At 35.0% G+C, this 14,822-nt stretch overlaps 1 protein-coding gene across 1 annotated transcript in view; it reads right to left on the bottom strand.

The window, feature by feature from the left end:
• Positions 1 to 14,822, bottom strand: part of LOC115878231 (protein Gawky-like) — a 61,383-nt gene that overhangs the window by 30,767 nt on the left and 15,794 nt on the right. Inside the window, 4 exon segments of the mRNA XM_030894655.1 lie at positions 8 to 246; positions 6,457 to 6,471; positions 10,865 to 10,992; positions 13,956 to 14,626. Of these exon segments, the coding sequence (XP_030750515.1) occupies positions 8 to 246; positions 6,457 to 6,471; positions 10,865 to 10,992; positions 13,956 to 14,587 (1,014 nt within the window). The 5' untranslated portion in view covers positions 14,588 to 14,626.

Raw genomic sequence — 14,822 nt, 5'->3', positions numbered from 1 at the left:
TACTTACGCCACCCCATCCGTCCTGGCTGAATATGGCCTCGCGCATATTGTTCAGTTGCTCGAGCTGTTGTTTGGTGGTGTTGGTGGCGTTGTTCGGCGTGGTATTGTTCGGGGTGTTGTTGTTGAGGCCGGGGCCGCCGGAAGTTGGCGGCCCATTAGTGCCGGCCACGGCCGGTTTTGACCCGGCCTGCGGCCACACCGAGTTGTTCGATTGCGTCGTGGGGGTTGTTGGCCGTTGGCATTGTTCTTGTTAGCTGAAAATAAAAACTTTTTTTAATATATTTGTTTATACTAAATGAAAATTTGGTATGTCATTCAAAACACCGCTAATTATGTGTCCGTTTACGATTCAGTTTGACAACGCTGCGCAGCGAAACAATTTAACACTCGGTCGCCAAATAGAACACACGCATTTCATCTAAAGTCGAGGGAATTCGCATTTCATCTAAATTCGACAGAAGACGACACCTAAAAAATGACAAAAAATACAATTTACCCTTGAATTAAAATGATGACAACCAACTGTCACTGTCTTATATCCTCGAGTTAGACAGACTACTCTATTTTGGCGAAATAAACGATATTAAAAGTAAAAAATTGGCACCGGGAGGCACGTATAGCCGCCCATACTAAAATATGTTAATAAAAAGTTAGTAGGCAATTCTTTTAGTTTCAAAGTAAAGGAATTTTTTAATTTTTTTTATCTCAAACCTGCGACTTTGGCTGATTTTGATGATATTACAAATTTTGTTGCAAATTGAAAACCGCATTTCGCTAGCTACTGTAATTTTGGAGTTACGATTTTTTATAATTTTTAACCCCATCCCATACCCCCTTACCAACCCACCACCCTCACTAAAAAACTAATGGCCAGATTCCCGGGTGCCACAGTATTTTTGTACCAAATTTGGTTAAAATCGGTTTTTCAGTTATCGTGTTACAGACGAACAGACAGACAGACAGACACCATGAAAATATTTTGTACTTAGGTCATTTATGACCCAAATAACTCATTTTGAGTGAAATTAAAAAAACTTTTTTTTGTCGATCTTAATAGCCTACCATACCTAATACCTATTGGTATGGACGGCTAAAAAGGTAAATATATAAGACGAAGTCCATGTCACATTGGATTTTTTAATTCACTGACTTACGTCAAATTTTGTCTTGGCGTTAATTTCTCATAGTCTACTTATTGTGTTACAAAAAAGTTTAGACAAAAATGCTAATCAAATTAAAAAGAAAGTATTATAGAACTATTATGTCTAAACAACTTACTTATGGCGGGCCAGATTACTTCAGTTGAGAAATTAGAAAAAATGTTTAGGAATGATTTATTATCTGGATAGTTGAGAAGGTTATACAAAGTTTACACTACGCAAGCAATTTTTTTAAAGCAAAATTTAACTTCTAATAAAAACTATTAACTTTAACTTTTTCAAAATATTTAAATATACCATCCTGGACACTTAATTTGCGTGGTCTGTATTTTAACGCATGCGATAATGATAAAGATAGACAGACGAAACAAAATAAAAAGCGGCACACAGTGTTGCCGGTTTTTACCTATGTAGAAAAATGTGTGTAGAAAAAAAAACTATTTTAAAAACTTCCATTTATACTATTGAAACGAAAATAATATATCTAACAAAATAGCAAAATAAAACACTATATTACCACACTATACCAAAACACTTTTACTTTTACACTGGACGCGCGTTTCGCTAACCATGTTAGCGTCATCAGCAGATGATTAAGACTGTCGGAGTCCAACCCCAACTGTAATAATATATCTAAGCTAAATATAATCTATTACAGCTGTAGTAAAATGAGTAAATAGTTGTGAAAAGTAAAGTTCCAGTCCTAGATGCAACATTTTTCATAAACGCCTTCTTGTGCGGTTTGAAATGATGCAAAATCCGGCAATACCGCAAAGAAGAAATGTATCAACCCAACTTTTATCTCTTTTTAATACATTTGATTTTCCATTAAGCTGTTTACATAACTGTCATACACGTTAAATTCCAGACTACGCTTTTACGATGATCAGAATGGTCTATGAGTACTAAATAAATATATGACTTGACTGAAAAAACGGACTGCAATCAGATAATTTTGCATCTACCACGATAGTCAGCTGCAATTGGCAAAAAACGACGAAATTTTTAAACTTGGAAGCTGAAAATAGGTATTCTTATGTAAAATCAAAAAAGAAACAAGTTTTTCAAAACTAGCCACAAATCTCATTTTTGGCAATTTACTTTTTTAAATGTCAAATATGACAGATACCCGCGAGCAACAAGATTATCATCATCAATCTCAGCTTATTCAACCATTTCCAATTATGGTGTAGCATCCCTCACATATTTAGATACTCTCTTTGTAGTTGGGCCCATTGTTGTCTATGTGGGCCCAAGTTATCACTGCTAATTTCCAAATATCATGGTCCATCTCAGGTGCGGTCTTCTTCTAGGTCTCTTAATTCCTGGTTGGCACCATGCTGTAATTTTTATGGTCCATCTGTTGTCCGTTCTTCTTGCCATGTGTCCTGCCCATTGTCAATTGAGGGATTTGATTCTGTGAATGACCTGGGTCTTTTGTAGTAACCACTCTATTCTTTTACGGTCTCTCTTGGTTATTACCAGCATATTTTGTTCCATTGAGCGTTGTGCGACCTGCAGTTTCCTTATGATGTCCGCTTTAAGTGTCCAGGTTTCGCATGCATAGGTCATGACTTACACCACACATTGGTCGAATGTTTTCTTCTTTAGATAAAGTGGCATTTTAGATTTGAATATGATTGGGTTTCTTTCAAAAGTACTCCTTGCTAACTTAATTTTCCGGTTGATTACTGGTAGTAGAAATCCTGAACTGTGTATTAGTTGTTCCAAATATATGTTTGTATTCTTCTATTTCCAGTAAAAGAAAAATAACTGACACAGTGGGGTTTCGACTGTACCAAAACAATTTGTTATTCAATTAAAACGTGTCATACAGACATCGCGAATAAATACCATAAAAAATCCCTGGCTAATGTATTCAATCAGCCTGTTTACTGTTGCTCTAATTAAAACAGAATCGGTTCTATGGCATCAGGTCGTAACCGATACCCTTGTAATTGAATTCCAGAATCTGTGGCTAACCTTCTTGGCTTCGCTATTTCGATTTAATGTTGTTTTTGGCAGCGAGCCAGTTGTGTCCCACCAGCTCGGTGCACAAGTTCATTTTTCAGCGACAGCCAAGACCGCTTTTATAAATGGGTCGTTATCGTCGAGGTTTAGAGCCATTTCGCAGATAGAATATTGGTTTTGACGATGCGATATTGTAGGAAAGAAATCATATATCCAAGTATTACTCGATTTAACATTTAAAACTGATTTAGGGTTTCATAAAAGACAACCGTTATAATGCATACCGTACATTGTTTTATTAGGAGTAAAAATGATACTTTTCGTGGCGATGCACAAAAAGTTATTAGCCGTTTTTAAAAAGTTATTATTAATATTTAGTATTAATTAAAAAAGTTTTTTTTAATTTCACTTAAAATGAGTTATTTGGGTCATAAATGACCTAAATACAAAATATTTTCATGGTGTCTGTCTGTAACACGATAACTCAAAAACCGCTAAACCGATTTTAACCAAATTTGGCACAAAAATATTATGGCACCCGAGAATCTGGCCATTAGTTTTTGGTGGGGGTGGGGGTTGGTAAGGGGTATGGGAAAGGGGTAAAAATTTTAAAAAATCGTAACTCCAAAATTACAGTAGCTAGCGAAACGCGGTTTTCAATTTAAGATTAGGAATAATATTTGCAAAAAAATTTGTAATAACATCAAAATCAAAGTCGCATTTTTTGAGATATTCCGTGTTTCCGTAGTCCGTTTTTGAGAAAATCCGTGTGGAGAACTCCAAACTCCCATCGGACGCGACCCCAGGTGGCGGATAGGAGAAATAACCGCGGACCAAAATTGGAAAAATTCTTTTACTTTGAAACTAAAAGAACTGCCTACTAACTTTTTATAAACATATTTTAGTATGGGCGGCTATACGTGCCTCCCGGCGCCAATTTTTAGCCGACCATACCAATAGGTATGGTAGGCTATTAGGATCGGCAAAAAAAAAGTTTTTTTAATTTCACTCAAAATGAGTTATTTGGGTCATAAATGACCTAAATACAAAATATTTTCGTGGTGCCTGTCTGTCCGTCCGTCTGTAACACGATAACTCAAAAACCGCTGAACCGTTTTTAACCAAATTTGGCACAAAAATACTGTGGCACCCGAGAATCTGGCCATTAGTTTTTGGTGAGGGTGGGGCGTTGGTAAGGGGGTATAAGAGGGGGTTAAAAATTTAAAAAAATCGTAACTCCAAAATTACAGTAGCTAGCGAAACGCGCTTTTCAAATTAAGATTAGGAATAATATTTGCAACAAAATTTGTAATAACATCAAATTCAGTCAAAAGCGCAGTTTTGAGATATTAACATATTTTAGTATGGGCAGCTATACGTGCCTCCCAGTGCCAATTTTTTTTACTCCTAATAAATACTAATATACTCTCACTTCACTGGGTCGGCAAGTATAATATAAAAAAGAGAAAAATGACAAGGTCACAAAAAATAAGAAGGTTTTGCAAACATGTGGTACATACATACATCTTTAAATATAGACAATTTATAATAAAAGTAAATGTACTAAATTCCCACGAGTTCCTGGAAATAGTCTTGTTACATTGAAATATTTAGAACAAAGATACCCCACATTAAATCGTGTTAACACACTAAACACGTGCAATCATTATCTAAACCATTCTAAAACTCAATTTTCTGATACCGCTAAAACGATGTTGATTTCAGATTACTGCAAACCACAATATATATTTTCGTGTGTGAGTATGTGTGTGAATAACGGTTAAACCACAACAACAATAAATAAATACCTCACGTAAATATAATAACAACAGTAGTTTGTTTTTATTATTCAATAAAACTAGTTTTTTTCAAGATTTGTTTCATTTTATTGTGCGCGCATACTGTGTTTGAATTTTTTCTATTTAAGCATAACATATGAGTTCATGCAGCATGAAGTTCCTGCAAAATCAGATACTTCCTCCATAATCTAATAAATATTTAAATTTTAAAAATTAATTAATCTAGCCAATGATTTAAGAATCCTTCAGTATTAATATCAATATAGATACCGGTAATATAGCAATCAAGAAAAAGGCTTACAAAGTTAACTAAGAAGATAAGAATGCTAATATACCGGGTGGTCCGAATTGTATTCCGGAAACTTCGGCAGCATATTCTGCAGATAAAAATGAGTAAAAAAGTTCGAATAAATGTAGATCCTAAAATGCTTAGCTTCTGAGATACAGGGTGTAGAAGTTTCATTTTTATTTCGAATTTTTCCAAATAATTTCTGAAGTAAGGTTAATATTTGCATGAAAATTGGTATCTGGGGTTTTTTTGACATGAAAAATTTGATTTTGATGTCAATATGACTCCTACTTGTAGAGGGCGCCACCTACATATTTTTTTAACAGGTTTGAAGAGTAATAACTTTTCGTCCGTACCTGTATAAAATTAGTGAGTGAAAAAATATAAATTTATGACATTTTTACGTAGAAAAGATCTCTTGGTAAAAATCGCTACATGGAACGGTTCTCGAGATATTTGGAATCGAAATTATCAAGACCTATCTACATTGACATAAATTAAACATGTTGACTAACAGTTATTAAACTGAAATCATAAATTTGACATGTTTTGTGCCAAAAGTTCAACAGAAACTGTTTTATCAGCATTTGTCGTAGAAAAAATTATAATTAATTTAAAAAAATAAAAATTTACCAAATTTATTATTTCAGTCAAATAACTATCTACTCAGCGTGTTTATTTTTTTGTCAATGACATGTATTGACTATTTCCATTCCAAATATCTTGAGAACTTTGAAAAAGAAGACTAAGGAAGGAGCATAATGCTATCCATGTATTCATGCATGGTGGGCGGAAAAATCTCTCTAGGGTGGGGATCCTTGACAGTTCTGTTTGACGATTCATTTGACACATTTGAATTTGATTTGAAATTTTGTGGATTTGTCAGTCTTTACGGAGCTTATTTTATGTTATTTATTATTTATTCTACTACTGATAGTTGTATAAAGATAGTACATCTAGATGGAAATTGTGGCAGAACTTAAATTAACAGTGACATTATCGCGATTTATCGAAAAAGACTCTAAAATAGTTGGTTGTGTAGCGTGCGGTAGATCTCGGCAAAAATTGAGTGAAATAATGGAATGACTTTTCGCTAGTAAGTGACTATATAATATACATACGTGTAGTAAACCGATCATTTATGAAATTCACTTAAATTAACTAAATTATATATGTTCTTGCATTTTAGCTTTTATTTACTACTTGTCAAAGATCAGATGTCAAAGAATTTTGATACGTTAATTTGACTTATCTGCTTCAGTAGCGTATCGGATGTTTGTGTTAATAAATACTTATTATAACTTATCTATTTTTATTAGAATTATATATTTTTGTAACAATTTTAATAACTACCAACATTTATTCACAACGTAAAATAAAATAACAAATTATTGAGTCTACCCCACGTCTACCCTACATCATAGTTTTACATTTTTTTAAATAAAATTAGAACGGTACTGATTAAGCGGAATTTAAGTCGGCCATATTTGAGGCCCATCGCGGTGTACCTAAGATTTTTGATATGCTCCTTCCTTAGTCTTCTTATTCAAAGCTTGAGAACGGTTGTTCGTAGGGATTTTGACCAAGAGACATTTTTTACGTAAAAAATCACGGAAATGTAATTTTTTTCACTCAGTAGTTTTATACAGGTACGGACGGAAAGTTATTACTCTTCAAACCAGTTAAAAATACGTAGGTGGCGCCCTCTACAAGTAGGAGTCATATTGACATCAAAATCAAATTTTTCATGCCAAAAAAACCCCAGATACCAATTTTCATCCAAATATTGACGTCATTTCAGAAATTATTTGGAAAAAATCGAAATAAAAATGAAACTTCTACACCCTGTATCTCCGAAACTAAGCATTATAGGACATTCATTTATACGAACTTTTTTACTTATTTTTATCTGCAGAATATGCTGTGGAACTTTCCGGAATACAATTCGGACGACCCTGTATATAAGTATTTCCCTAGACTGTTTCATCAGTTGAGGTTTTATTTACGTTTACGTTAAGCGACCTAGAAGAAGACCAAACCTGAGAATCATATTAGAAAATTAGCAGAGATATCTTGGGCCCGCATAGCCAATAATAGATAACCAATGAACCTAACTACAAAGAGAGTATCTAAATATGTGAGGGAGACTAAATCATAATTATAAATGGTTGAATAAGCTGAAAATGATGATGATGATGAATGTTGAGTTCCATGTGACTTTCTGTCAAGTTATCTGTCATCGATAAGGCAATCTATTTTGAAACAGCTTTGACGTTCAAGGTGCACACATTGTCCAATGACGGAACAAGTATGTCCAACGAGAGAAATTTGACAGTGACAGTTATTGTCTGTCGTTTTAATTCAAAATCGGTCAGTATTTTCTGTCAATTAATTTTTGAATGTCAGCATGATAATCTTTGGCACTACTAAGGAGCTATACGGAGACAATACTCTAGCCCTAAAAATATTGCTGTTTCTGAAATTGCTCCCTAGTTTTGTTTCTAGAAGATATATAGTCTGTACAAAGATCGTTCAACGTTACGTCACCATTGAAAATTCCAAGTACGTTCCGAAATCAGAAATTGAGCGCGTTCCGATTTTAAAAATTTTATCCATGTTTGTCTTTTACTTATTTTGGCTGTGTTTTTTAGAGACAAAACTACCACATTAGAGAAAGAATAATATGGCCTAAATAACTAAAAAAATAAATATGATGTAAAAAAATTACCATCACTTTGCGATGAGACTGGTGGCCGATTAGCATGGTTGTTCCATTGTTGGGTTCCAACGTTGTTCTGATTTGCCGTGTTGGGTGTACCCCAGCCGCTCGAATCTACACATACAAATAAATTGTAATGTTAATGATTTGGAATTTTTTTTTAATAATCTAAGGTCAATTACACATGACTAAAATTTAAGTCTGTTTGAGACAATACCATAAAATGTATCAAGAGAATATGTGTTTTCTTGTGGTACAAACAAGTCAGAGGCAATCTGTTAAGTGCAATAACTTAAACACTTTTTTTTAACAAAACAAACATACTAAGGGCCACCAACAGTGCAAATGATATTTGTGAATAAGAGTTTAGGATACAACAAATCACAGTAAACGATGTTCTACTAAATGGATTATACAGGGTGTCCCAGAAATAAGTGCAAATATTTTAACTGGTAGTATAGTTCAACCCCAGAAACACGCCTATGAGGTTTTTTTTGCGAAAAAAAAATGTTAAAAATTTAAAATTTTTCTTGGCATTTTCCGGGAAATTTGAAAAAACTTTTTAGTGCCACTTGTTTATTCACCTGAGATTTCTCTACGGTGTATCTAAACCTTGCAGTGTTGCAACCTCCTATGTTATCCACATTCTACATAGTTCTACATTTATAAATTCATAGAAAAATTTCTACTCAAAAATTAGGAATGTCAAATTTTTATCAGTGCTGATTATTAATTAATTATATACAAATAAAATAATAAAATAATTAATTATTATAGAAAAAACACATTAATTATTTTTAGTACTTACCCTTTCAATGAAAACTTAACAAAAACCACCGAAAATTAACTAAAACATTACGTTTATGACGTTTACGAAGATGATTCATCATATTATTCCCAACCAGGTCACAAAAAAGAAATTCCTAAAATGTTTATCGTAATTTAGAATTCAATATTTGTTTTCTTTCATGTTTTTTCATTTATTTCTCTGTTTTAGACAAAACACCTTGAAAAGCGCACATTACTTTGAATACCGTCTCTTATCGTTATTTTTACGAACTACTTTCAATCTAAGACATGTTTCACTCAACAATTTTAAATACGTATTTTGTTTTTTCGCTATTTTTTCGATGTATTTTGACAGCCCAACCGTCGCGCGTCGGCCAAGCGTGCCACGTGTGAACTGGTCCTTTGAGCCGCGCCGTCGTGGCAGGCTTGCGTCAGACGACGATGTTAAGCAACGTTGCCGTAGTTACAGCAATTTCAAATTCAAGACATTCGAAGCAATCAAATTTGTATTAAATTTTAAAAATAAAACAGAGAAACATGAAAGGAAACAAACAAAACGAAAATGAATTGATTATTCATCGGGCTGTTTTCGATATATTGAATTCTGAATTACGATAAAATTTTTAGAAATTTCTTTTTTGTGACCTTATCAATAATCAATTCATTTGTGTTTTGTTTGTTTCCTTTCATGTTTTTCTGTTTTATTTTTAAAATTTAATAAGAATTTGATTGCTTTGAGTGTCTTGAATTTGAAATTGTTGAAACTACGCCAACCTCGCATGACGCAAGCTCGACACGCCGGCGCGACAAAGAAGCAGTGAGCAGTTACCAACCAGTGATGCGTGGCTGTCTTGGCCGATGGTTGGGCTGTTGACGGAATTCTCGAAATACATCGAAAATAGCGAAAAAGCAAAATACGTATTTAAAATTGTTGAGTGAAACATGTATTTTCTTAGATTGAAAGTAGTTTGGTTTGGTGGTAAAGTGGCGGTAAGAGACAATAATTCTCAACATTTATTCATTCAGAAAGATATTCAAAGTAATGTGTAATGTGTGCTTTTCAAGGTGTTTTATAAAGCAGTGGTTCAAATTGTGATGAAGCCTATATGAAAATAATTTGTTAAGTTAAAAATGGGGACTGTTATTTTAGCAGTTTTTATAATAGCACGTACAAGTAAAGCAGCACAATGAAGTGTATTTTAGTTAAGTGTGTATCGAAAAAGAGAACTGTCGCAGTTACATCGATCTGTCATAAGTATCTATTTTAATGTTGGGTAAATTTTTTAATTTAACTTTTAAATATTTAACTTTTAATTTATTTTAGGTAATAATATCACAATCTTAAAAATGTAATGCATCTCTGCAAACTCCTCAGGTGTTGTGATTTTATGACTTACTTGTAAACATATACTTTCTTGTCCATATGGCAACACAGTGCGTCGAATTAACTGAAATCCGGGCTTGATCCGGGTAATTGGATGTAGTTGGCAATATCTGCCGGTGGTTCCCAAAATGTTGCGATTGTTTTTTTAAATTTTCAAAGTTAAATAACTCGGTTATTTCCAATTTATTTTAAAAATGGTAAAGAGAAAATATGTTTATTTTGACCAGATCTACCACCCCTCAAAAAAAATTTGCACTCATTTCTGGGACACCCTGTATAGTGTGAAAAAAGTAAAATCAAACAGACTGTGAATGATGAGAAATTAATATTTTATGGAAATTATACACAATTTATTATAGCCTTTGAATTAAAAAGATTAAAGAAGAAATATACATACTTCTAATAAAAATGTAAGGAAACATCAAATTCACAATATTACTGTTAATTTATCTCTAAGCCAAATAAATTGTAGAACAAATAATAAATAAATAAGGTATGAAAATAAAATAAAAATAAAACAATGCTTGTGTTAATTGAAGTCAAACAGAACAGTCAAAAACAGATGTTTATGATGTATGTATGCTCCTTCCTTAATATTTTCATTGAAAGGTTATAGTACATAACTTTTTTTTTGATATTTGAAAAGTCTGACATATTTTTTTCAACACAGGGAGTTGGTGATAAGTTTAAACTGTTCTTTCGAAATTAACTCACAATAAAGGTAACGATTCAAGTTGAATAGCTGGTACTTACTATTATTATTACTGGCTTGTTGAGATGGTGGCGTTCCCCAGCCTGAGGTTCCGGTGCTGAGAGCGCTCTCACCGCCACCTCTTAATCTCAAGGGAACGAAATACACAGGTGTGCGCAACTTTTGCATTCTGAAAAAAAGAATACAATAATCTTAAATAAAGTAATTTTAAAACTACGTATACAAATAGGCCTTTTAACCACACGCATATAACTAATATACCTAGAGCACAACCAATGGAAGAATGAGACACTGTCATGTGATCAAGGTACAAACGAATATCGATAGTGCCACAATCTTTATTTGGTAGAAAGTCAATTTTATGTCAATTTTTAGTAAATGACGTCTAGATTGACTTCACCAAAATTATCATCGATTGTCATTCCCCAGCTGTCTTTGACGCCGTTTTTTTATTATACGCTTATGATATATTCTAAAGCGGCCCATACATTATCAAACAAATTGCGCAACACAGGCCGTTGCGCAACGAGTTGCCAATGTATGGTAACGTTTGATGCGCTGCGCAATTGTTTATAACTTTCAAGAATGTTTGAATTCTTTTGTGCAACAGACGTTTGCGCAGCGCGTTGAGTAGTGTATGTGTGTGTTGCGCTTCGTTGTGCAATATTTTAGTTCTTTCATCCAAATTCTTTGTTTTCTTTTTCGTGTTTTGGTATCATTGACATCATCTAGGGTATATACGATAATAATTGACGCAATGGCCTTTGAGGACCTGATTGTTTCTCAAACAACGCACAACTTTTAATAAAAAGATTGATCAAAATTTTAGTAAGAGCATGTAATACAGTTGTGCAACGGAACGTTGCGCATCGCTTTGTTGAGCAACTTGTTTGATAGTGTATGGACCGCTGAATCAGTTGTGCAACGCAACGTTGCGCATCGCTTTGTTGCGCAATTTGTTTGATAATGTATGGGCCGCTTAAGTTGAAGTTAGAAACCTTCGTTTTAGTCTCTTGAGAACCTTTCTTATCTATTGTACCGTATAATCGAAAAGAAAAAGAAATTCACCATTTAATTAATGACAACGATCTTCATTTCATAGCCATCGCTGACACCGTTTTTTTCTCGAACATATTGTATTAAAGTACTGTTTTTGTTTTCTATATTGAAATTATCAAGTACAAATCTAATGTTTGGCCTCAAGTTATTAATAAACCATAAAACGCTTCTCTACACTCGAGAACGTCGATCCGAAGAGCGATAGATAAACAGATAGGATGAATGGCTTACTTTAGTAGTCACGATTTATTGAATTCCCACACGCAAAAAGCGAAGCTTTCGTTTAGAAGGTTTGTTCTTGAAGAACGTTTTGTGCAACATTTTATTAAACGTAAAAAAGGTTAATAGTAGTTATCAAAAAGTTTATACCCTATTTGTGAACTGTCACAAAATATGCAACCAACAATGCAAAGAAAATGTAAGTCTTTTGAGCATAAACATCTAGTTTATATTTCAACGATTAAAACGAATATATGAATTGGCTAACATACCAACCAGTTAACAAACAGAGACACGAAAGAAAGAAGAAAGGTTGTAGGTTTATTAGTTGTGTAGACGTGATTAAAAATGATCGACATGGGAATGAAACTAAATTAAGTAATCGCTCCAATAAAATGTGGAATACTTCGAGAGACTATTAAACTGTAGTAAAATGACTAATTGCTGAGGTAAATTAAAGATTAATTTCCAACAAAAAACTCTTAAATGTTTTAGAGAGTCAAAACAATGTCTAAATCTTTCTGTAATAAAACATAATCAGTAGTTAACAAATTAATACACTTGTGGGAAAACTAGCCAGGACAGAGGCAGGCGATACACCTGGTATTAGAACACTAGTCTAAATTTTACGTCAGGCCAACCCAATAACAGAAAAACTGTAGTAGGTTGTGAACGGGACATTGCAAGCTTAATAGGCAGCTGAAGGCATTGACAGACGAAGCCATTTCAGTCAATCGGAAGAAGAAACGGCCAGTTGTATACGAGGGAAATCGCTGATAGACCAATAGGAGATATCGTGATATACTCTGACAGCTTGGGCGCTTTAAGAAGCATCACCATGCAATCAGTGAGATTGAAACCTGTGATGGACTGCCGAGAAGCACTGTCCTGGCAGCGTCAAGGCGGGGCCACACTGTCCTGAGTGCCAGGCCACAGCAATATGGTCGGCAACCAAGAAGCAGATCGACTCGCCAAAGAGGGGGCCGGAGGAGATGCCGTGGCAGCTGGCACACCACTTGTGACGATCAACACACTGAAGGAAGCTACCATCAAGGCCATACAGTAAGAGACGTGGCTACACCGTGAGGACTGCGCTACAGCTCGAAGACTGTGGCCAGTGATAGAGAGCAAAAAGACACAACTACTAAAGCACAAAAAGAACTTAGTACGCATAACTGTGTCATCACTGGAAACTGTCCCACGGAGGTAAACCTCGTGAGATGGAAGATTTCCAACGACGACTACTGCAGAGGAAGAAGAAACTATAGAGCACCTGCTGTGCCACTGTCCGACACTGGAATACCGACGCTTTAAAACTTTAGGGCAAGGTTTTTTTTGGAGGGACTAGAGGAAGCAGCAGAAGCCAACATCAGCGACATCGGGAACTTTGCAAAGGGTTGGAAATGCTTTAACGCAAAGAATGAGAGGAAGGTTTGGTACAATAATACAGGGGTTCCATTTCCCTTGGAGAAATGAAGCCTTAAAATTTTTACTGCAATTTCACAAAATTGAAAATATTTCAAAAACGGTAAGGTTTAAGTATAATAAACCTTAAATTCACTTCAAATTTACCTTTATTTTAATCGTAGAAACTAAAAATGTAATAATATACAGGGTGTTCCATTTAAAAAAAATACAACTTTGATATTTTTTACTTATTTGGGACACTTTGTATCTTGTAAAATTATTTTTAAATTGTCCTTCATCGAACCCAAAACTTACAATTTGTAAAAATCTCATCGTTTAGCTACAATACTCCGTGTCGTATGTGGTGAACAACCCTGTATATTTATTAATGAAAATAGTTATTTTATGTTTGATCAGTAATACCCAATAAGAAAGCAAATAACGTACTTATAACACGGGGCTTGGTTTCTAGCAGAGCCTCCGTCCTTGTCGTTGTTATCGCAGATTTTCGCAGTTCCATTCGGCGTGATGAGTGCATTGAGGTCGTCGTCGTCTTTGTCGTCGAGTACTTGGAGGTCTTCAGACTTTTGGTTGGGAATGTCTCGTCCGTTGAGGGGCAAAGCACCAAACTTACTACTATCGCCTAATAACTTATCGCTATCTACATTAGTATCAATATTATTATTATTATTGTTGGCGACCGTGGCGCCACCATCGCGCCCACGGTCATTACGTTGTATTTTTGGTACGGTGATAGAGTTCAGAAGACAATAATTTTCGGTCACAGATTGAAGCTTAGCGTTAGAGTTGGGGCCGAGGAGGGGGCCGCAACTAGAGCCGATTATCACAGACGGGGCGACGCCGTGGCTGCCGAGGGCGGCGGCTAGGGCGTCCGGGGCTGGTGGCGGGGGGTCGGCTCGACCCCCCCGCCTCACCCCAGCGACTACTACTGCTTCTTCTTCTTGCTGCTGCTGCGGTTGTACTGGGCGGGGTGCGCGGCCCCTCATGGCTGACTCTTGAGGCACTTGGTAGGTAGGAAATGTGTTACGCTTCGGCTCGGAGGGGGTGGGGACGCGCATCGTCGCTAGTGCTCCATATCAGTCTGGCCAGCCAGAGATCTGTAATACAAAATACATCATAGGTAAAATTATTTCACATCAAATAAATCTTTAAAACTAATAAGGTCCAGTTTTATAGGTTCCGGAAAAAATATTTGTAACAAACTATATAACCAAATTTCTCTATTCTTCTAACACTTAAAAAGGCTGCTTTTTAAATCTCATTATCTCAATGTAATTGTTGATATATTTAATC

Source organism: Sitophilus oryzae, unplaced genomic scaffold, assembly GCF_002938485.1.
Source record: "Sitophilus oryzae breed Bouriz unplaced genomic scaffold, Soryzae_2.0 scaffold_1502_pilon_pilon, whole genome shotgun sequence".
Classification (NCBI taxonomy): domain Eukaryota; kingdom Metazoa; phylum Arthropoda; class Insecta; order Coleoptera; family Curculionidae; genus Sitophilus; species Sitophilus oryzae.
This window is presented reverse-complemented; position numbering and strand designations above follow the sequence as displayed.